The sequence below is a fragment of the Callospermophilus lateralis genome, chromosome 6, assembly GCF_048772815.1.
Source record: "Callospermophilus lateralis isolate mCalLat2 chromosome 6, mCalLat2.hap1, whole genome shotgun sequence".
Taxonomy (NCBI): Eukaryota; Metazoa; Chordata; class Mammalia; order Rodentia; family Sciuridae; genus Callospermophilus; species Callospermophilus lateralis.
The window spans coordinates 121734582-121759672 of record NC_135310.1 but is presented as its reverse complement, the minus strand read 5'-3'; the positions used below and the strand labels follow the sequence as shown (position 1 = coordinate 121759672).

The 25091-nt window shown below is 39.4% G+C and overlaps 1 protein-coding gene across 1 annotated transcript; it reads right to left on the bottom strand.

Annotated features, from left to right (window-relative positions):
- Positions 1-6797: 6797 nt before the first annotated feature.
- LOC143400734 (HLA class II histocompatibility antigen, DRB1 beta chain-like) lies at positions 6798-24366 on the bottom strand. Its single transcript, XM_076857737.1, has 6 exons — positions 24202-24366; positions 12469-12738; positions 8645-8926; positions 7944-8054; positions 7471-7494; positions 6798-7171 (listed from the first exon to the last, which is right to left on the bottom strand). Exons 1-6 carry the CDS (start codon positions 24299-24301, stop codon positions 7158-7160), a joined length of 801 nt encoding a protein of 266 aa, XP_076713852.1. The 5' UTR covers positions 24302-24366; the 3' UTR covers positions 6798-7157.
- Between the last annotated feature and the right edge of the window lie 725 nt (positions 24367-25091).

Genomic DNA, 25091 nt, shown 5'->3' with positions numbered 1-25091 from the left:
TAATTTGTTTAGATTCTAAGGTTTTCAGAAATTATTCCAAAATATAACCAAAAAAAATTTTTTTAGAAGAAAAAGATGCTTCAACAGAGAGAAAGTACACATTGGAAGAAAGAAAAAAGAAATCATCTTTGGATAAAACAAGGTCTTATCTATTTATATTCTAAATTTATTTATATTCTAAATTTTAATGATAAAATATTTTTCTAAATAGAAAGATCTTTATGTCATTATCTAAACAGATGATATAAAAAGTTAAAACAATTAAAAAGGAAATTTAAATGTACTGGACTGACTATAAAAATTTTAACTGATTAATTCAAGAATATTTCAGGCTATTTTCCTAATTTTACTATCCTTATGTGAGTTAAGATTTTGTCTATATTTTCACATGATAAAAGCCTACTAAAATGTTAAGTTTATTTCCTTTAAGAAAGGTTTTTGTTGCATAATGATTTTTACTATTTAAGACAAAGATTGATTTTAGTGAATAAATTCACATCCTCTATTAAACACTAAATATATTAAACTGCTGACTTAGATCCCAATTTTGACAATTCTCGTTGGAAACTAAATTTTATTGATTCAAAGAGACTGTTGATTCTTACATATTTTGTTTGTTGGATAATTATGAGATTTGAAAAAAACATTTCATTAGGACTGAGGTTCCCCAAATTAAACTCATATGTTAATTTTAAACAATAAAGGCCATGAAATTTAAAAATTCATTGATATTATACAAATTCTAACTGGACATATTATCTATAAACAATAAGGTAAGATTTATATACTACTCTCTACATTGGAAATTAACCTTATCATATTTTTTAAAGACAATTGAGAGACACCTAATTGATAAGTAATACTCTAAAATATAGAGATAATTTAAAACCTTCTCTCAAAAAGAGATTGAGGGCTCTTTCCAAATTGTTAGGATAAATAAACTAGTCTGTATTAAAAAATTACAATAATCATAAAAGGTAAATCTATTCTTATCATTTAAATACTTGTACTATTATCTATAACTTAAACTGATGATACTATGGCTTACACCAAGCTTTTACTCAATTTTATTAAATAAAGAAAAGAGGAAATACAGGACCCCAGAGATACACACTAGATCTTACAAAATATTTTTTAAAATTTTTTTTATTGTTGGTTGTTCAAAACATTACATAGTTCTTGATATATCATATTTTTAAAATTTTTTCTTAAACTGTAATATTGATAATCTTAATGTTACTGAACACAATTCAATAAATTAAATCAGATTTCAAAGGAGAGTTTAAACAATCATGATGATAATGACTGAAAAACCTGGCACAGGAAGGTAAATTTCCAGCTACAGAGTTTACAACCATACAGCTTCAGGAGCTTCTCAGGTAAGTAAAAATTATGAAAAGACTTCTATGGACCCATTTCCCAGATCCACCTTTAATGTGCCTTGCAGTGTGGACTGAGAAGTCCACCCTTGAAACTATATTAATTGTCCTGACTGTAATGGTCAATTATATGTCGATTCTATGCTGAACAGGCGGTCTGGAAGTATCTTTTTGAGAAAAAGACAGCATATGAGAAACCTAAACCAGCCAATTTGCTGGTCTTTAGTGATTAGACTATATCTGGATAATTATCAAAAAAGATTATTAAAATAGATTTTTCTAAGAGTATTTACATTACTGACAGTCCTAATTGACTCCTTAAATGTAAAAATTAAGAGAAAGGATGATAAATGTCCTGTAGCCTGTAAGAATACAACTTATTGTATCACTAGGTATTGCTAGTTAATATTTCAGAGCTATAATATGTTGAAGTTAATGTTCAGGCTTTAAAACAGGTGTATGTCAATTAACTAGACCTAGACAAACTGCTGGTCTCCTGATCCCTGAAGTGACTACTTTAAATATTATTCCTTGCTCTTCTATTGCAGTCTTTGTGGCTATGTCTTAAAACTTATAATATATAAATTTTTTTTAATGTTTGACTTTAATTACACCCAAGATCCTTCAGGTCAGATAAGTGCTGATAGAAGGATGAAAACTATAATGCTTTAGAAGACAATGTAATGAGTAATGTGAATGAGCCCTCTATTCTATGGTTTATGGAGAGGCTTAAATGCCATGCCAATAAAAATGTCTGTTACTATGGCCAAAGGCAATGCCTCCCAATAAAATTGGGAAAAGATTAAGAATCTTCTGATAAGTGTTTGGCAGAATAATAATAATAACCTGGATCTTCCAAGTTGATTGTGTTATTAAAATGATGTTTTCTACTAATTCCTTTTCTATTTTAATAGCAGATCATGATCTCCGATCAAGAATCCAGTGAATGAAAGATAGAATTTCTCGGGTTTTTTCTTCCTTTCTTTCTTTCTTTCTTTCTTTCTTTCTTTCTTTCTTTCTTTCTTTCTTTTTTAATTAAGAAAAGGGGAATATGTGGGAGGCCGACTAGCCTGTGACCATGTCTGACTCCCCTGCTGCCTGGTGTGGCATCTGTAGTCACACTGTGATCTGAATAGCCCTGGTCTTCTAGCGTGCAAGCAATATACTCATGCATGGGCATGCCTTCCTACACCCCCATGGGTGGAGCTATGCTCACCTGTTTCTTTGTAACATTATCTCTTGCCCTGTTGGGATAGAATGTTCCATAGAAACACTCTTTGTGTGTCCCCTTCTCTTGCTCTGCCTTTGGGTGTGGCTTATCTAGATGTCAGTCAACCTGCTGACAGCAGACATCATGAAAGCTAGACTCAGCCCCCTGAAACCTGACCCCTTGCCTCATTTGAAAAAGCTTCTCCTCAATAAAAGGGGTTAGCATGTTCTCTCTCTCTCTCTCTCTCTCTCTCTCTCTCTCTCTCTCTCTCTCTCTCTCTCTCCCACACACACTCTTAAAGTCAGAGGAGCCATCACAGCGACCCCAAAGAAAAAAGGTATTTCTGTCTCTTGTGTGGTTATTTCACGCAGCCCAATTAGCCCAGTTCCCCTGTGGGGAGCCACACTGAATGATTTGCGCCTTCCATCCTGGAGTGGAGAGGCTTTGACCCTCACTACATCTGTAGTGACCTGGACACTGCCCCAGTCTGGAAGTTGAGGACATGTCTTCAGATGTAGGGGACACTCCTTGGGTTGAATTACACTCACCTGACCCTTGTAACCCTGCCCCTTCTGACCTTTTTTGGATAGAACTTTCTAAGAATAAGGGTTCCCCCAATAAAAGCCTACTTCTGAACATGCTCACTCTCTCTCACGAGCCTCTGGTGACTTTCTCTTGCTCTCCATTTAGGGAGCCTGAGGCAGAGAGCTGAGAAGCCTTCCTGAAGCTTGTTTAAAAGTAAAGTGTATGTCTGTGTTTTATTTGGTGTCACTGGAAATTCACAGAGTGTCCTTAAGTTCAGCTGCCCACGAGGGTAAGGGACAGCAGTTACATTATAGACTGAACTTGTATTTTTCAAATTATTGGTGAGTTTAGCAATTATGTTTATTGACTACTGGGATTTTCTCTTTGGTTAATAGTTTTCTTATCCTTTGCCCAACTTTCTGTTGGGTTTTTGTTGGTTCATTCATTCATTGTTTGACAATGTTATATCATCAGACACTTAGCCAAATGTCCTCCTTGTGGTTTTCAACAATTTTCCTAAGCTACACATTTCTTTTAATTTTGCCTTTTTCCTAGTACAAAGAAATTTCAAATTTTATGCAGATTCTCTTTTTGTCCTCTGGATTTTCTGATTTGCTCAGACTTCTTCCCATACAAATCATCTTTTTATATTAAAGGATTTTAAAAATATATTTTAAGTTGTAGATGGACAAAATAACTTTATTTTGTTTATTTCTGTATGGTGCTGAGGATTGAACCCAGTGCCTCACACTTGTTAGGCAAGTGCTCTACCACTAAGCCACAACCCCAGCCCACAAATCATTTTAACACACTTATTGAAGCATGTTTACATAGCACCAAATTCATTCATTGTAAGGAAAATTGAAAGATTTTAATACATTAATAAATTGTGCATCTCTCTCCAGAATCTAGCTTTAGGAAGTTCTTATCAATCACAACATTTCTGTTTACAGTTCATTTCTACTCCTGCCCCATGTGCTACCCACCCTCTAATCTACTTCCTGTGTTTACAAATTTATATTTTCTAGACATGGAGCAAAATTGAATTTCATATTATGGAGTTTTTGGTGTCTGGTTTCTTTTACTTTAGTCTAATTTTTTGAAGTTTGTCAGTTTTGTACCCAGTATAATCATTTTGTTCCTTTTTATTGAACTGTATTTTGATTGTTGAATTATATCATTGACCATCCATTTACTAGTTGTCAAGTATTTGGATTTTTTCTAGTTTGGGGACATTATATCTAATGCTGCTCTCATTGGCCCACCTATATTTATGAGAACATGTTTTGATTTCTCTTGGATGGATTCAAAGAGTAGACTTACTGGATCATGTGGCAAACAGGTGTTTAACTTTTTATGAAATTGCCATTTGTTTTACCACGGTAGTTATAACATAATCCATCCCAACCAGCAGGGCATCAAAAAAGACTTTAGACATTTTAACTTCAACCACATTTACTTTTATTATGAAAATGATAGGAATAATAATATGTTTTAATTTTTTTTCTATTTTCCATGTTTATTTCAGTTTTTATTCACCAGATATTCATTTTGTTAAAGAGTTTGGAGTATACTCTACTGATGTGAAATACTCCTTTTATTTTTAACTAAATCTCTACGGTTATAGCTACAGATCTACATGCATATTTAATCAACACTGTGTCTGTTAATATAGATGTATAATATGTTCTAGCATCTTATAAAGCCTCTCTTTTATAATTGTCTTTTTCAAATATCTCCTTGGAAAACTTATTTTTTCTTCTAAAATTACACATGAGTATCTTAAGTTCTAAAAACAAATAATCTTTTTTGCATTTTTTGTTTGTTTCATTAGTGGATGATACTTAGTACTTAATATGTCTAAAAAAAGAAAAAGAAAAATACTCAAATTCATTCAAGAATGGGTACAGGGGCACACACCTATAATCCCCCTTTTATTGGGAGATTGGGGAAGACAGATCACAAGTTCAAGGCCAGACTCAGCAAAATAGTCAGTTCATGTTGAAAAATAGAAAGTTATAAAAACAGCTGAGCTGTAACTCACTGGGTAAAAGCCCCTGGGTTCAATCCCCAGGGCCAAAAATAAAGATTAAATAAACAACAACCAAACATGAGGATTCTTACAGGAATCAACAGGCCTTCCTGAAGAAATTAACTAAAACCACTAGCAAAATAATGGTATTAGAAACTGTCAATTCCCCATCCTAAAATAATTCTTTCCTACCCAACCCCACAGTCTTTTCTTTGAACGTGTGCATCTGGCCCACTCCACAGCATTGAACTACGGGTTGTTTGGCTGCCCCTGTGATCACAAGGTCTTCTCATGTGTGAGGAAGGGGTCTGGGATGCCTGGGAGAAGTGCAGCTGCTCCATACAAGAGCACACAGGAGGAGACAGTTTCTCTTTCACGTCTTTAGGAGCTATGGCAAGAGAACAGGAAGCTTAAAGCTGCTGCAGGTGTCCTCCTGTCATCTCAGGAAGGCTGACATGCTGTGACTCAGGGATGAAGTCCCAGGATGACTGCAGATGCCAGTGGCCAACTGAACTGAGCAGCCCTGGAGAAGCCCTTCCTTGGATCCAGCTGCTTTGACTGATCATGAGTTAAAGAAAAATACCACCAATTACATTGGATTTCCTGCTATTCTCAGTACAAAGAACTGTCACTGAAATATGTATGTGATACATGTTAATTCTACCTTATATTTTACATTTCACAACAGAATGAGGCAAATTATATCTTCATCTGAGGAAACAAAAGTAAGAGTAAAGTTGCAGTCCTAGGATCAAACAGAACAGGCATCACTATCAACTTAGCAAATTCTTATAAGAAAATCTGCTTTTCATGAATATTATGCAATAGAACTTACAATAAAATATACATCATATAATTTTTAAATTTGCTTGAAAATAAAATAAAAGGTGTTTCTGACAGTGGAAAATTGTGTCCAAATGATTACTACTTTGAAATAAACTTCTGAACTGATTATTTGCCTTGTGACTTGACTTACATTTGAATTGACTCTTCAGATGGAACACAAGAGTAGAAACCCCCAAATCCGTCAATTAAACACTTTCTCAGAAACCCATCTGCCTCTTTTATAATAGTATATAAGTGAAATCTATGAATACATCCATACATTGATATGCAATTACAGTAATACCATGTTTTAGGTATAAGTAAAATTTGGAAAAAAATGTTTGATTTACTTTTCTAGTTTATTTCCCATTGTTACATTTGTTTCAATTGTTTAGTCTATGCTGAATTTTTAGGCATTGCCTTTTTAATTTTTTGATTTTACATTGATAAGTTAAAATCATAGTTATGGTCCATAGCCTGATGTTTGATTGATGTATACATTGGGGAATACCTAAATCAACCAAACTAAACTTATGTATTACCCCACATGCATATAACATACAAATGAATATATGGTTATGTTGTGAAGTAATGATCCCTTTCTCTTTTCTTTTGTTTATTCCTTAAAACTGTATAAAGCAGCTGGGAATTGTGGTGTATACCTATATTTCCAGTCACTTGGGAGGCTAAGCCAGAAGGATTGCAATTTCCTTCAAGGCCAGCCTCAAAGACCTGGTCTCAAACAAACAAACAAACAAAATACAATGGCTTGGTATGTAGCTCAGAGCTAGAGTAGTCCTGGATTCAATCCCCAGTACCATAATCAAACAAACAAGGAATTCTGTGAAGCAGAGAACTTTTCACCCCATGTTTATTTGAAAAGAAATGGAATAAAGGAAACTGGCACAAAGGGATTTCAGACTCATAGGTGGCGTGAAGGTTTGAAGACAAAGGGGTCAGGGGAAAATGAAGGCAAGGTCCGCCTGGTGTCTGTACTGGGGCTTCCAGTCAGGGGTAGGGGCTCAGGAGGCCAGCAGGGAGGACATGTTCTGTGGGGTCACTGAACCAGTAGTGACCAAGTCCTGAGAAAGCCCTGTTTCTGTGGAAGAAGGAGAGCCAAGCAGGAGCCTTTTCATGACCTGGGCAGGTAGGACATGGTCCTTCCTTCAGTGTTGCCACCTTCTCCTCAGCTCAGGAGTCCTGCAGAAGGCAGAGCACAGTGGTGTTTCAGTCCTAACTTTGCAAATGGCTCCCTTTCCCCCTCAGAGTCTATCATGAGAGCATTGCAGTATGAAGAAAATGAATTATCAATTCTCCCTGAGCCAAGGCTCCTTCAGAGTCAGGCCTTTCATTAAGTGGAAAGAAGGTTTAGTGCACACTGCCTGATCAGAAAATGGAATCCATAATCTTTCTCAGTATTTCTGTCTCAGGTCTTATCATCTCTACCTTCTGCTGTAGGGAAAGCAAATCTGTCTCTGAGAGAGGATTAAAGGACTTACCTGTTGGCTGAAGTCCAGAGCGTCCTAGGAAAGAGAAGAGGAGATGGATACTTAAAGACCTGGAGGCAAATCTCACCCCAAACACCATATCCCCAGCCTCAGATCTGCCACCTTTGATTCCTTCAACACCACAGCCCACACCAGCCAAGGCAGAGAGGGGAGCACAAACTGATAGTAAGTGACCAGGAAGCTTCTGTCACAAAAATCCAATAGTTACTGTCTCTTTCTTCATTTGTTCAAGGTACTTGACCCATATCTCTAGTCTGGTTAGCTTTCCATACCCATATAGGCCACAACCCTCTAGGTTTTGACATAGTAACCACAGACATTGACTTCTGAATTTCCAGGATATCTGAGGTCACACGAGGAAAGAAAGGTTCAGACAGGACCACCGATATAAAAACTGACTTCAGCAAGGTCCTATTACTTTTCCCGGAAAAGCTATGGAGACTCAGCTCCAGCAGGCTCCTTACCCTTCTGATTCTTGTAGTAGATGAACATCCCCAGCCCAAGAAAGAGCGAACCCAGCACAAAGCCGCCCACTCCACTCAGCATCTTGCTCTGTGCAGATCCAGACTGCGCCCCTGAGAGAAAAAAACAGGTTTAGCAATTTTCCCTCCAAACACAACTTTCCTCTTTGAGACACTGAGATTCAGAGCTCTGAGACTGGGAAAGAAGCCTGAACTACAGGAACTAGAACTAGTCACTCCCAGAAAATTAAATTCTTCATGTACTTAGTTCATTAAAATATCACAGCCCTGAATAACACCTGATGTATGAACTGTGTTAGAGGCCTGTCGAGGGTGATGAAGCTAATGAATGATGAAGCTAATGATTGGACTCCTGGATGTCCCCAAGGCCTTCAGGTTCCTTTTCTTCACAGATCACATAATGAACAACCCAGAGATTCAACCTAGACCCATAGGTCCAGACCAGAGAGGCAGGATCTGGAGACAGGGCATCAGGCTGACCATGCCCTGAGACAGCACAGGAAGGGACAGACCAGGGACAGCTTCTCTTTTATCATTGTTCCCTGGGAGGTACAGGTGTTAGAAACTATCAAAGGCTACCCCTGTGACTCAGTACATGAAAACACAGGGCAGGGAGAGGAGGAAACCTGACACTCTGGGTAAACTAAGTCCCTTCCTGGTGGGTGAGGAAGCTTCCCACTCACTCCATTCCACTGTGACAGGGTTCGTCAGGCTTGGGTGCTCCACCTGGCAGGTGTAGACCTCTCCACTCTGAGGGACTGTTTCCAGCATCACCAGCATCTGGAAGGTCCAGTCTCCATTCTGGATCAGGCCTGTGGACACGACCCCAGCCTGCTCCTCCTGGCCATTCCGGAACCACCTGACTTCAATGTGGCCTGGGTAGAAGCCACTCACTGCACAGACCAGGAGATTGTGGTGCTGTAGGGGCTGCATCTTTGTGGGATACACAGTCACCTTCGGCTTAACTGGGAGAGAAAATATAGAGAGAATTAATCAGGAAGGCAGAGGTATCCTCCTGGTTGCATCCTTTCTTCCTCTCTCCATACTCAGCCTCAAGTTTGGCAGTCCTGCTCAGCTGGCCATGGGCCTGAGAGTGTCAGGCCTTCAGCCAGGATTCATTAGAGCTGAGAGATAGTTCTTTGCTTTTTTGTTTGTTGATTCATTTGTTTCAAAGCTTAAAACAATAATTCATTACTGAGGTAAAGTATTTACAATGTTTTGCAAAGCATACAGGACTTTAGTGAAAAGTGTGATTTTTAAATCCAGATCAGCTAGGTTCAAATCCAGGCTCCACCTCTTAGTTGTTGATCCTGGGAAAGTTTCTTACTTTTTGTGCCTCTGCCTCTCACATTAAGGGGGATAATACTGACTTATCTCTCACTGTCAGAGAAGGATTAATGCATCTATAATATATAAAGCAATACCTGCAACTTAGCCTTCAATGTATTTCACCAATTTATTCTTGTTGATTTCTCTAAGAGAATATGAGTCAAAGCTGAATGGATAAATGGGAGGACAACAGAAGAGACACAGGGAAAATGGGATCTTGGGAATGCTCCCTATGCAAGCCCTTATCTTCCAGTGTTTGAAAGAGCTCCACTCTGGGAAGCAGGGGCAGACAGAGGTGATTCTCTAAGGCTGAAATGCAGGGAATGCAGGAGGCCTGAGGAGAGGGAAGGCAGCAAGGAAAGTCCTGTCTTCAAAAGACCATGTATTTACACTCCACTGAGGAATCCCTCTTCCTTTATATAATATGTATATCTATTTTTAGGATTATTATCATATTGTGACCGTCTCTCCTCATAAACTGGTATCTGTGGTCATGACAGTGTGGGTTTCATAACATGTAAACTTCATGCATGACACAATACTTCTCACCACCCACATCAAAAAATGCTTTTAAGTAAAAGAGACAGGGGGTGCTGGAGGGAAAACATTTTCATAATAGCACTAAAGGATTGACTTCAAACTGATGCTAAATCATTACTAACAATGATGGAGCATATTTCATTAAATAAAATGCAAAAATTCTTAATATAGATAGTAATAAATGGAAGCAAAATATAAACAAAATATAGTGACAAAGTGTTCAGAACGTTACTATACAAAGAACCCATAAAATCACTTCAAAAACTCTGAGAACTCGAGAGATAAAAGAGAATTCTCAGAGTGGTAGCAACATTTGGCAAATAAACATAGGAAAATGTTTGAGAATCTTTGAAATCAAAGAAAGAGAAAATGAAGTTTTAAAATATAAAACTTTTGGAGTACAGTAGGCCCTTTGTATCAGCACTTCTGCATCTAAGAATTCAACTAACTGCAGATAACTACATACAGCTGGAAAAACTATTTGCTCTATATTTGTAGGTACTTTTTTCCTCCTCATTATTCCATAAACAATACAGTGTTACAACTATTTACCAAGCATTTACATTTGGTATTACAAGTAGTCTAGATTCTTTCAAATATACAGGAAGATATGCATAAGTTATAAGCAGTTACTAGATCATTTTGTATAAAGGACTTTGACGTTTACATATTTCCATATCCACTGGGATCCTAGAACTAAATTACCCTCTCCCCCATACCTAACGTTATGATTTATATTAAATGCTCCCAAAAGACCATGTGCTATGGCCTTGTCACTAGTCTGGGGCACTACTGGGAGACAGTAGGATTTTTAGGAGGTAGGGTCTATTGAAAGGAAGTTCCATCATTGGGGCCATGTCCTTTAAGGGGATATTGGGACTCTGGCCACTCCTCCCTCTTTGGTTTGTGGTCCTCATGAAGTAAGTAGCCTCCTCCCCCATGTCCTTCTGACTCCATGTACTCTGTTGCCATAGCCACAGGCCCAAAGCAAGGTAGTCAAGGAAACAAGGACTGAAATGTCTGAGACCATGGGACAAAATAACTTTTCCTCCTTTTAAGTTGGTTTTTGGCAGGTGTTTTGTCACCATGACAGAAAGCTAACACACCAAGGAAGGACTGTATTTGACAGTTTTTTTTTTAAATGTAAACAAGAAGAATGTAAGGTAAATTATGTAATACCACATAGAGTTAATGTTCAACCACTTAAAATATAAAAATAATAACATTGTTATTCAAGTAATAAAATCGTAACTCAAAATCCAGTTTCACCACCATTTCAAATATGTCAAAATCCATGTCCTAGGAAAGCAAAGGAACAAGGCAAGAGACATTAGGGAATTTAGAAGTAAAATAAGCCTCAAAAAGGTCAGAGGTCATCCCACACTCCCTTTCACACAAAAAGTCTGATATTTGATTTTCAATGAAATGCTATGGAAACAAACCCAGCATACTTTTATATCAGGGCCTACTGGATCAAAAACGGTGTATTTGGCCAAGGAAGTGTGTGACCAGCCTCCTCACCTCATCCACAGCCATTTCCCCCTCCCCTCAAGGAATGCTTGAGGGAAAACTTTGTCACAAAACTGCTAAAGGATTGATTTAATATTGATGCTAAATCGTTACTAACAATATTAGAGCATATTTCATTAAATATAATTCTAAAATTCTTAACATGGGAAGTCATGAATGGAAGCAAAGTATAAACAAAATATATAAAAAATGTTTTCAGAATCTCACTATCCAGAGAACCCATAAAATCACTTCAAAAACAGTGAGAACCCCAGAGATAAAAGAGAATTCTTAGCATGGTAACAGCATTTGGTAAATAAATGTAAGCCTTCACCCATCCATGGACTCCTACATCCCCCCTCCTCACCTGCCTCCCATTCACCCCAAGCCAAGTCCCCTCCATTTCCAGCAACTGCCTCCTCCCACCTCTCCTCTCCTCAGGGGCCACCAGGGCTAAGTGACACCAACTCCAAGGAAACCTCAAGCTCTTCTCCAGCCCCGCCCTCCATCTGGGATCAGGATTTCCTCAGCTCACCTGCCCCATTCGCAGCATTAGCTCCCCAGGTTCCTGTGGGGACACTGACAATAACATGGGTACATCACAGGCACCCTTAACTTCTCACAGCGCGAGTGCACACACACACACACACACACACACACACACACATTCTCTCTCACTGTCTCATACACACACGCAAACTCTCTCTCATATACAGAGACACGCACACTCTCTCTTACACACACATGCTTTCACACACACACAAACACACTCTCACACACAAATTATCTCTCATGCACACACACACTCTCTCACACACACATTCTAACACACACTCTCTGTAACACAAACTCTCTTTTACACATATATTCTCTCTTTCATGCACACACTCTCACACATTTTCTCTGTCTCACATATACACTCTCTTACACACACACTCTCACACAATCTCTCTCACACACAGTCTCTCTCTTTCACACACATTCTCTCTCACACACACACAGGTACACACTCTCTCTCACACACAAACTCTTTCTCTCTCTCTCTCTCTCTCTCTCTCTCTCTCTCTCACACACACACACACACACACACCCTCCCTCCCTCCCTCCCGGCCCCCAGCCCAGCACTCACCTCTCCTCTCCACAGTGAAGCTCTTGTCAACCTGGTAGTTGTGTCGGCAGTAGTTGTCCACCTGTCCCCGCTTCTGCTCCAGGAGGTCCTTCTGGCGGTTCCAGTATTCAGCGTCCTGCAGCCCCTGCTCGGTCACCGCGCGGTACTCCCCCACGTCGCTGTCGAATCGCACAGTCTCCTCCCCATTAGTGATGTATCTCTCCAGGAACCGCACCCGCTCCGTCCCGTTGGAGAAATGACACTCACTTAAATGTTGCTCCAGGAAACGTGCTGTGGGGACAGGGACAACCCTCTCACCAGGCGGCCTCTGGGAGGAGACTGACACACAGGGAGCACCTGGGCGGGGGCGGGGATGATGGGTCACCAAGATGGAGGCGGCAGGGCACAAGAAGGATGCCCATAGAGGACAAGACAGGGACACAAGTCATGACCTTATTTGTGCCCCTCATTACCACGACAACTCCGCCCCCGAGGACTTATCACCAGGACGCAGGTGTCATAAGGTGACCAATGTTAGTAAGTTGGGTTAGGTCTTCAATCAGGTCGCATGAGGGCCATAACGCATCACAGCTCAGTATACAAGACACTGATTTCCAGACATCAGGGCCTTGAGCACACGCCTACCCCCCCCCAGTCTTGACCCACTCAGCTCTAGCTTATGGAGTCACCATGAGCTATTAAGTCACCCTTAATAAGTCTGTACTTTGCCTGTTACTTGTGTGTATAGCTCAATTCTTTGTTCAGACACCAAGGACCTGTAACCCAACTGGACACTGTGACAAAAACATCAGGACACCCCTGACTGGTTTCCCCACCCCAGACACTGGGCCTTCTACTTTCATCTGCCTGAGACAGAGGGACCATAGAGAGGTGGGCCGACGGCAGAGAAATTCCTCTGATCCACTCCACTCAGGACCTGGTCCCCCTCAGGTGCAGGGCTGGGGAACAAACAACAGGCAGGAATTGCCCCTCATGGTAACCAGCACCAGCTCCTGGTGGAAATTTCCACCCAAAGACACTCTCTGCTCCCACCTCTCATGCCCACAACTCTCACCCTTTCCTTAAACAAGACCCATCTAGAACATTCTGTTAATTCTCCCTTAGGGCTGAGGCTGTGCCAGGTGATAAACCCAACCTAATTTCCTCTTAAGATCAGGAGCCATCCTGTTAAAAGTTATAAAAGATTCATTTCTGTTTTCTGTAAAATATTAGGATCTCTGTTTGGCCTGGCTGTATTTTGATGTTTTAAAATTGCTTAGAATGCCTGCCCATGCCTTGAACTCACCCATGCCTGGCTTTCCCTGGCCAGATAACAACCCTCTCTGAAAACTTAGTGGTGCCTCATAAATTCTGGCTTTCCCTGACCAGATAACAACCCTTTCTGAAACCCTAATGGTGCCTCATAAATTATGATATTGGGATCTAAATTTACTTCCTAAGTGCTGAACCATTTAGACCATTAACCTACTACCTGCTTTTGTATTATGCTTGTCAAAATCCTGTTATCTGTAAGGTCTCAAGACACCCCCCTTTTACAATTTTCTGTGCTATAAAATTGCGCTCCTAGAGAGCTGGAGGACTGTCTTGTATCCCACGGATTTTGGGAGAGGGAAGTCCCAGCTAGTCAGAATTAAAAGCTTGCTTTAATTTGATTTAAAATTGTAGTCAGTGGTCTTTTCTTTGCCTCTTGGTTTAACACCAGGCCTCTGATGCCCCTAGAATCCAAAGAAGGAAAAACTGACACCCACTCATCACCACAATCACCACTCATATGTTCCTGGGACATCAGTTAGTAAAAATGAGGGACAAAAGACAAACACACAAGAAGTTAGGCAAGAATGAGAAATGTCACAGTATGGGTTCTAGTAACAGAGAACATCAGGAATAACTAAATGACAATAGGAAAATATTCCATGATAGTTTAAACTGATGTGAGCTAGAAGAAGTGTGGAATAGGTATGTGTATGTTTGGGGGAAAGGGAGGAACATTTCAAGTAAAAGGGATACCCTGTGATAAAGCTGAGAGAATTAACTTTTTCAAGAAACAGAAACCATGGGGCACCAAAGCACAGAGGCAGAAAAGGTTAAAGACAGACTGGAGAAGTCACAGGGAGTTGGACACTTGAAATCCTGTGGTGGATGTCAGGGTTTTGGATTTATACTATATAAAGAGGTTTGGGGAGATTACAATCATGATTAAATACAGATCTAAAATCCCTTGTCTGACTTTTCAAGCCCAGAAAGTTCAAGAATCTACATCTTTAAAAATTGTTGATAGCAAATTCACCAGCATCCAGCAGCCAAGGTTCACCATGATGACTGATCTCAACTGGTCTGGTGCCTCTGGGAAATCAGAGTCCTTCACCTTGACTGAAATTGTTCAGTTTGAAATATGTTCAGGAGTCCTCTATCCAAAACAAAGATAAGCTTTCTGCCCCTGGGCAGCACCACACATGTAGCAGGGCCACCCATGAAGTCTGATATGCAAAGTAAGCAACTTACCTTCAAGGAGCCCACATCCTTAGCCCTTAGTCTCAGCCCTTGTTCTCCCTGCCACAAAAGTTAACGTGGGTCCATGCACAAGTCAAGGGGAAAATGACTCAAAATCACACAACTCCACCCTGATTCCATCACTAGTCCAGCACTAGCTCCAAAGGGTGGCTCTTTCTTCCTCTGGAGATGGCCTACTTTACTTGCTTTACTCCAGCACACTCTGGAAATTACCCTCATTCTCCATTGAATGTTTATCTGCTTTCCTGAATAAATTTCTGTGTCTCTGACAGGCACTTGCTGAAATTCTTTTCTCTCATATAAAAGACATATTTTTCTGAGTTGAGGTCCCCTTCTCTGGGGACCCCTTTGGTGATGATATTTCTTTTAATTTTTTACATACATGACAATAGTGGGATGCATTACAATCATAATTATCCATTCACAACACAATGTGTCGTAACTCTGTATATAAAGTATGTTCTTACCAAATTCTGTCATTATACATAAGCTCTCTTATTATTATTATTATTTTGCATTACGATTCTTAATACACCTTTATACAACAATTTATCATATCTCTGATTGTATATAAGGTATGTTGACACCAAATTCACATCTTCATACATGTATTTTGTATAATGATAAGGGTCTCCTTCCATCATCCATGCTATTCCCCTTCTCATTCCCTTTCCCTCCCACCCCTATTCCCTTCCTAGAGGTAATATTCCTCCCTTGCTCTCCCTCCAAACCCCATTTTCAGTCACCCCCTTATATCAGAGAAGACATTCAGCATTGGCTTTTGTTTTTTGGGGAGTGGCTAACTTCACTTAGCATAATCTTCTCTAATGCCATCCATTTCCCTGCAAATGCCATGAATTTATTCTTTTTTATTGCTGAGTAATATTCTAATGTATATAAATGCCACTTTTTTTATCAATTCATCCACTGAAGGGCATCTAGGTTGGCTGCACAGTTTAGCTATTTTGAATTGTGCTGCTATAAATGTTGATGTGGCTGTGTCCCTGTAGTATGCTGTTTTTAAGTCCTTTGGGTATAGACCAAGGAGAGGGTCACCTGAGTCAAATGGTGGTTCCATTCCCAGCTTTCCAAGGAATCTCCATACTTCTTTCCAAATTGGCTGCACCAATTTGCAGTCCCAGCAGCAATGTATGAGTGTACCTTTTTCCCCACATTCTTGTCAGCAGGTTGTTTCTCTTCATAATGGCTGCCCTTCTTACTGGAGTGAGATGGTATCTTAATAAGAGACCCAGAATAGCCAAAGCAATTCTAAGCAGGAAGAGTGAAACAGGTGGTATCATTATACCAGACCTTTAACTATACTATAGAGCAATAGTAACAAAAACAGTATGGTACTGGCACCAATGGTACAGAATAGAGGACACAGAGACTAACCCACAAAATTACAACTACCTTATATTAGACACAGGTGCCAAAAACATGCACTGGAGAAAGGATAGCATCTTCAACCAATGGTGCTGGGAAAACTGGAAATCCATATGAACAAAATAAAATTGAATCCCTATCTCTCACCATGCACAAAAGTCAACTCAAATGGATCAAGGATCTAGGAATTAAACCAGAGACTTTGTGTCTAATAGAAGAAAAAGTAGACCCTAATTTCCATCACCTGGGGCTAGGCCCCAACTTCCTTAATAAGACGCCTATAGCACAGAATTAAAACCAAGAATCAACAAATGGGATGGATTCAAACTAAAAAGATTTTTCTCAGCAAAAGAAATAATACGTGAGGTGAATAAGGAGCCTACATCCTGGGAACAAATTTTTACCCCTCATGCATCAGATAGAAGTCTAATCTTTAGGGTGTATAAAGAGCTCAACAAGATAAGCACCAATAAAACAAATAATCCAATCAATAAATGGGCCAAGTACCTGAACAGACATTTCTCAGAAGAGGATATACAATCAATCAACAAATATATGAAAAAATGCTCATCATGTCTAGTAATCAGAGAAATGCAAATTGAAACTGCTCTAAGATGGTGATGATATTATGAGTCACATGCGTTTCTGAAGTTTTGTTGTGGTGTAAACTAATCAATAAAATGAGTGAGAGAGTAAGTTATATGTTACATATTAGTAAAATAAAAAATATAGTAAAAATATATATAAGATTTCGATAAGTGAGATAAGACAATTATAAAGCAAGAACTGTCATAAACAGGTCTAAGACTCCATTTCGTTGCTTTCTATAAAAATTGTTACAAAAGCTGTCTTTTTTTTAAAGAGAGAGTGAGAGAGGAGAGAGAGAGAGAAAGAGAGAGAGAGAGAGAGAGAGAGAGAGAGAGAGAGAGAGAGAATTTTAATATTTATTTTTTAGTTATCAGCGGGCACAACATCTTTGTTTGTATGTGGTGCTGAGGATCAAACCCGGGCTGCACACATGCCAGGCGAGCGCGCTACCGCTTGAGCCACATCCTCAGCCCCAAAAGCTGTTTTTGAGAAACTAAAATGAAAGCTGTCTTCCTATAAAAATTATTTTCCTATACTTTATACTCCATAGAATGTAATCAACTAAATTATAATAGTGGCCGTGGTGAGCTACATTCTGGGTACATTTATGGGTCTACATGACTTTAAAATAGATTATGGCCCCCACTCAGCTGAAACTCAGGATACAGTTGTCTAACACTTGTTCGGACCCAAGATGTGGTTAAGCTAACTGCTTTTTTTAGCCTCTGTAACTTGCTTGCTTGCATGATACTGAGAAAAACCCCAAGTTAGAATTGTCATCATTAAATTCCCTATGCACAGACCAGGAAATTGCTGATCTCTCATCTAGCATCAATCTTTACTGGTGGGAGACAGTCCCTGGCCAGGTAAATAAAGTTATCTTTTGTTTGAATTAGGACTTAGAGTGTTTTCTGAGGTGGCTCCCCATAAAGGGCTAAGGACACAGGTTCCTTGTCTTCCAGGTGTAGCTACACTGATTAACATTCCTTTCATACTTTTCACCATTACCTTCTCTGTCTGATTTTGCGGGGGGGGGGGGGGGGGGAGGGGGAGCGCACAAATGACCAGACATGATTTGTTGGATCCTCAAAATCAGCCTCTGTCCTGGGACTCCAGTGACAATGTCATATATTTTTAATGTTTCTCTGGGTTGGATTCACTGAAAATTTCAAAAAGTGGTTTAAAAAATGGTGATTAAGAGGAAGTTGAATGAATGGGAGAATCTGAATTGATCAATAGCACAAGAGTCTTATTACAGAAGTCTGAAGCATTTAACAACAAAAAAAATATTCTTGGGATTGTCATCAATATTTATGACTTTTATGGTCTGGATATGAGGTATCCCCCCAAAAGCTCAAGTAAGACAATGCAGAAATGTGCAGAGGTGGAATGATTAGATAATGAAAGATGTAACCCCATTACTGGACTAATCCATTTGAATTTGAATAGAAAAAAGTCAGGACTGTAGAAAGGTAAGGTGAGGCCATAGTAAATAGATCCCTGGGGGTTGTAGCCTGGGACTGTATCTTGCCCATGGCTTCTTCCTGACCCCCTTGCTTCTTGGCTGCCATTAGCTCAGCAGCTTTCCTCCACATGCCCTTCAGCCACAATGTTTCTGACTCACCTCAATCCCAGAGCAATAGATTTGGCCAGTCATGGACTAAGTCTGTGAAACTGTGACCCTCAGACAAACTTTTTCTCCTCTAAATTGTTCTTGTCAAGTAGTTTGGTCCCAGCGACAAAAAACAAACAAACAAAAAACTTACAAACCCAATAACTTATAAGAGCAAGTTAATGAAAGTTATGATATATGATTGGGACCAATAATTCAAAAATACTGAAAATCATTCCATAACATAAAAATATTTTTTTACTCAGTCACAAAAAAGTATAAAATTATGGCATTTGCTGGTCAATGGATGGAAATGGGGAATATTATGTTAAATGAAATAAGCCTATTCGGAAATTCAAAGGTTGAATGTTTTTTCTCATATGTGGTAGATAGAGTTATCTAAAGGAAAGAAGGATAAGATTTCAAAATATATAGAGAAATCAGTAGAGCAGAAGAAGAAAAATCAAAAGGGAGTGAGGATGGATGAGAAAGGGGAGGAAATTTGGAATGAACTCTCAAAAACTCATGTGATGTGTGTGTGTGTGTGTGTGTGTGTGTGTGTGTGTGTATATATATATATATATATATATATATATCACATAAAATTTTACCTTAATATTTATATATGTATAAAAAACAATAAAAATAAATAAAAAGATGAATGAAAGGAAGACCAGTAGTGTAGAGGAAGGAGAATAGCAGGGGCCAAGGAAGGGACAAGGGGGAAGATTAGAACTGAAATCAAATTCAATGCATGTATGATTGAGGGGGTGTAATCCAGTTACTATATGTAACTGTAATATTCCAATTTTAAAAAATTAACAATGAAGTTCTTGAATTTACATTCATTGAATGGATTCAGCAAGAAAGTAATGAATCTCAAAAACTAACTTATTTTAGATTTCTTGTTAGTTTTATGCTGAAACAAGCTAAAAAAACCCAAAAGAACTGAAGTAGAGGCAAGAATTTGCATAATATGTGAGCCTAGATTTTTTTAAAAGCAGCACAATGTAAATGCATGTTTCCAACCTCAGCACTATAGATATTTTGGATCAGAGAATTTGGCAAATGTCCCTATCAGAGAAATCACTGAAGAAAGCCAAATTCAGAATTTCTGAAATAAATCCAGTATTTATTATGCATGATTTTTCAAAAAAAGAAAATATGGATAATTATGCATGTATTTTCTGACTATTCTATAATGATTTTGTATCAGTAGCTTAAATTTGTTCCTGGAAAACTAGACAAATTCCATTGTACAACTCTCCACACACCAGTTGAGATTTCAACTTGTCAAAAGTGAAGTTTGGGGGCTGGGGATGTGGCTCAAGCAGTAGCGCGCTTGCCCGGCACGCCTGTGGCCCGGGTTCGATCCTCAGCACCACATACAAACAAAGATGTTGTATCCGCCAAAAACTAAAAAATAAATATTAAAAAATTCTCTCTCTCTCTCTCTCTCTTTAAAAAAAAGTTGAAGTTTGGGCTATTAATGTTCCCCAGGATGACATCTGTAATGAAATATTTTGACCAAGGAATCATGATTCATGAAGAACAGGTATAAATAGTTGTAAAGTTCTATGCTAAATGCAGTTTAAAGAGGCTTAAAATCCAGAGCTTTCTGAAAGAAGTCAGGATACAGGTTACTATAAAGCCTGTATTAATACAAATACTTTAACAAATGTTTGGCAAAGATTTGAGGCCATGCTCATGTTTGCAAGTGGACTAACCAATGAAGATGGTATAAACCATCACACTGTTAATGAGAAACAAGTCATATGCATTTCAATGTATGATAAAAGTTTATCAGATAAAAATCTAAAAAAGTCAGAAAATGTTGAAATTCTAAAAGTACTAAGTTTTGTCACTGAGGCCCCTGATGGGCACATCTCAATTGGTAGGAACATTGTAGTAGGGACATTGGAAGCACAGGGGGAAAGATCCCAGAAGATGACATGGGAGAACAGAAGATCAGTTACCCAGTATCCTTGAACAATGTGCATTCACCATGGAGCCAGAAACTAGTGTGGCTTCCTCAGAGAGTTTCCCTAGGGAGACACTGCTCAGACCCTGGAGAGAGTGTTTAAATGTTAACCTGGAGAATGCTGCTTCATCTTTTGTGAATCTTATTCATTGAAACTATGAAAAGCCCAACTCAACTTGCTGGTGATGACAGCAACGACCCTGATGGATCTAGTTTTCTGAGGTCCTCCAGCCACCAGATGCAGCAGGTATGGTACTGTTACAGTGCTCCATGCTGCCAGACACCAGATGGATTTGGTCATCACTCTATTCTCCTCCCTAGTATAATAACTATATATTCTACATCACTAGCAGATATTGGCTGTTTCATTAATGACTTTTTGCATTGCCCGTCAGCATTATACACAGGGACCCTCTAAGTGCTTCCTTGCTAATAAATGGACACATCTGTCTGGTTCTCAAGTCCTCTCTCTTCTCTTCAGGCTCTTTGTTCTCCTACTTTAGGTCCAACTGGCCCCCTGAACACGGTCCTCCCCTGAGACCTGCCACTCACAATAGTCATCTCCATCCAGCCTTCCCCTCTGCAGCTCCGACTCTCTTCACACAGACAGTCCAGTTCCCTAACTGAATACTCCACTGACTGCCAAGGTCAAGTCCACAGAACCCAGTGCTCACACCTCTCACATTCTCCCTCACCTGCCGTGGTGTCTCGCCACCACTGGACACTACCTCCTCTTTGGAAAAGTCTCCTGTCTTTGACTTCCATGCAACTCAGCTTTGGTTTTCCTCCAACATCACTGGTCCTCTGTCCCAGTCCCCTTTGATGGTCCTGTTCTTCTTGTTTTCCACACACAATCTCTTTCCCTGTGTAATCTTTTAAGATTTTGTGGAATTTAACACAACATGGTGTCAATTCTGCCAGCAAATATTCCTCCAGTTTTATCTTCACTCTCACTTCTGTCTCTCATGCCCACACTGACTTCTCGACAGTGTCACACATTTTAAAATCATCTGAATCTTAAGTTTAAAAAATGTATTTTTAACCACCTACTTGATGTCCTGACCTCCCTCAGTCTTCCCAGTCTCAATAAATATCACCACCTTCCACCTAGTTATGAAAACAAAATCCTCAGAAAGAAGTGTGATTTTCTACCCCCTCCTTAGTTTAATCTATTAACTACTTATGCAAAACCTCCCCAAAATGTCCATCTTATTTTCATCATCTCTTCATCGTGAGCACACTAAATGAAACCACAAACCTGTCCTCCTTGGAGAATTCTACTGTGCTCTTAAATGGTCTCCTCGACTCCACAAGTGAACCCAATAATCCAATCTCCATATAAAAGTTAGAATTATTTTTAACTTTATACAAATTGACTCTTCTTGTAACTTTCCAGGAGCTTCTGATATCAGTTTAAACAGCATTGAAATTTCTTACCCTTGCTCTTGGCACCTACTTGATTAGGCCCTTGACTTCCCCTTCATCTACCTCATCCTCTGGGACTCCAGGCCACTCCCTCAGTCACTAAATGTCTAATTTAAGCGCAGCACACAGCTTTCCACTTTGGGGCCTATCCTCTCTTGCCTCTCCCTTCTCCCTTAGATCTCCTCCTTACTCTCATCTCCTCATTCGTGTCTCAGCTAAATGCCTCTCTCTCAGAGATTCTTCCTCATACCTAAACTGAAGTTGGGTGGGTCCCCTTTCTCTCTGCTCTCCCACCCTGATGATGTCTTTATATTTTCCCCTGAGTGCCTTTATTATTCTCTGTAATATTTTTGTTCATTAAATGTTTATTGGATTATTGTCTTTCTCTCTGTAATTATATAATTCCAGTAGACTAGAGGCTTTCTGTCTTATCAAATGGAATTTTTGGAGCTGAGAACAAACCCAGGATATAGTACTTAACACAGAAAAGTATCTGTGGCCTATATGAAACTACTGTAGTTCTGGGAATTGATCACTGTGGTATCCTGGAAAATAATAAGAGGTTCAAACATCAACACTCTTGTAGTCTGATGACACATTATATGACTTGTATTTTCTGTGAGAAGTTGAGACAAACTTCCTCTTTTTTGGGGGGAAGGGGGGTACCAGGGATTGAACTCAGGGGCACTCAAACCACTGAGCCACATCCCATCCCTGTTTTGTATTTTATTTAGAGACAGGGTCTCACTGAGTTACTTAGCCACTCGGTGTTGCTGAGGCTGGCTTTGAACTCGTGATCCTCTTGTCTCAGGCTCCAGAGCCACTAGGATTATAGGCCTGCGTCACCACACCTGGCAAACTTCTTCTTTCTCCTCCATATAAAAGCATTTACAGGTAAAGAAAAGGCAATTTTAAGAAAAGGGGAAATTTATATTGTTTTATCTGCTCTGATGAATCTCTTATAGAGCTTAGGAGATGTGAAGTTCAGGGATATTCAGTAATGGTGAGTACATGGGCAAAAAAAGGGGGGGAGAGTGGAGATAGAAAATACCAAACATGACGAATTAAGGGGAAAAAGACACAATGGAGAAATCTATGAGATTTGGATTAAGGCCCCAGTAAGCCAACAACTTCCCTTGACTTGCTTACTGGTTTTCAGCCCCAGGAGATATTAATAGCCTTCACACCCTCACTGTATCCCCAATTATGTTGTAGACTTTGAAGCTCATGAAATTGCTGATAACTGACCATTTTTGACTGGAAAACATAGGTTTTTCATACAATTTTATCCGAACTTTCGATCCCCTATGGGCTCAATCCAGAGAACGTAGGGTACGCAGGAGAAACTGATTGTATAAGAAGATTAAAGCAGATTCATTAAATGAACACTAAACTAGGCCAGGTTTTAAGAAGATGCATTACAAGAAAAAAAAAAGAGGAAGAGGAGGAGGAGGAGGAGGAGGAAGTAGCATTACATATTTTAAGGTACAAAAGAACAGCCCAGAGGTGCTCCTTTTCTATATAGTCATTTCAAGTACAGGGGATCTCTGCCTCAACTGAAGGGTGCAACCACAGCAGGAAGAAGGTCAAGAATACCACCAGACCAGCTGCCCCACAGGGATCCAGGGTCATGAACAGTGCAGTTGAGAGACAAAGAGAAAAGACAGTGGATGACACCTCCTGGAGCATCCTCACCCTTTACAGAGGCAGCAGCTTCACACTTCCTGTGTCTTCCAATTCCTTTTGACTCTTACTGCTATTTTTACTGATATCTTCTAACTGCTTGCGTATTTTAATATTTCATAATTTAAACAAAGAACCAAGTGGCATGTATAAAAGAGACTAGAACTATACATAAAAGTTAGGTTTTTTTAAAAAAAAATCACCTGTTTTTGGCATAATAACATATAAAGGGAACTGCTGAGTGAGAAATCAGTTTAACATTATTTCTAATCCTTCCAAGGCCCCGAGAGAACATGATGTGAGACTGGAGATTTTACTGAAGACAACTTGAAAAGAAATGGTTTACATATGAAGACTTTTCAAACAGGTCTCATAGAAAAGGCTCTAGCTCCATATTTTTGGAAGTCATTTAGAATCCACATGATGAAAATATGTGGCCACTGAAGAAAATGTCACAAGTTTTGAGGGACTTGGCTTGGCAAACTAAGAAAGTAATTCCCTTCCTTCCCCCATCCATGGCCCCTCCATGCCTGAAGAGTGCACTTACGTCTGGTGTCCCTGGCCAAAGCCAGGGGAAGGCTCAGCGCCATCAGCATCATTGTCAAACGTGCCATGCAGGAGCTTCCACGGAGCCACAGACTCACCATGCTGGAGAACAGGAGAGGACTGGGTTAGAGAAAAGCAGATAAGTCTCAAGCAGTGAGAGCTATGTCCCATCTCTACCCAAATCCCAAATAATAAGAATCAAGATATTCATTTCTGTGATGCTAGATTGGGCAGACTTGATGTTGAAGAATCAATTAGCATCAAAGATGAATAGCATCATCAGTTGCTGGTCAGAGATACAGTATGAAGTTCCTCTTTTCAAATTCAGAATTTCCTTGAATTAAAAGGATCATTTGTATTTAATGTTTTAAACCTTGGATCCAGTTGCATCTGAAACATTTTAATTGAGCCATGATAATGACCCAGCTCTGAAGTTGTCAGTGATATATTCACAAGTATGAACCTTTTAGAAGCATTCACCTCACACTTGAAGAAAGATATGTTTGGACAACTGACTGTATGTGTGAAAGTGTTTTGGAGTTAAGTGGGTGGAAGGAAGATAACTAAAATTCAGGAGACTTTGAATCTGGTTCTTATTGAACCATAACTTAATGTAAATCTGAGTAAATTACTTAACCTCTCCCAGTTGAAATGAAGGCATTAAGATCCTTCATGTATTTCCAAGCTGTAAAAGTTGTGCTTCTGTGGAAACCTCATGCAGCAGCGTCCCCTGGTAACTGATGATATTGCAGAATTACAGCTGTTGATTGGAGAGTATGATCTGCACTTCTTTACAGTTAGTGACTCTGATAAGCTAAAGGAAATAGAAAGCTAGTCAATCAGTTAACACGAGTACAAGGGTTTTTCAAGTTTGTGTCCTGATACTGTCAT

Bases quoted from the DNA above. Each gene is read 5' to 3' on its own strand.
- LOC143400734 (XM_076857737.1), bottom strand. From the start codon at position 24,301: ATGGTGAGTCTGTGGCTCCGTGGAAGCTCCTGCATGGCACGTTTGACA. The intron at 8,927-12,468 runs GTGAGTGCTGGG...TTTCTCTCCCAG, and splicing joins CTTCACTGTGGAGAGGAGAG to TTAAGCCGAAGGTGACTGTG. The intron at 7,495-7,943 runs GTAAGGAGCCTG...TCTCTTTCCTAG, and splicing joins CTACTACAAGAATCAGAAGG to GACGCTCTGGACTTCAGCCA.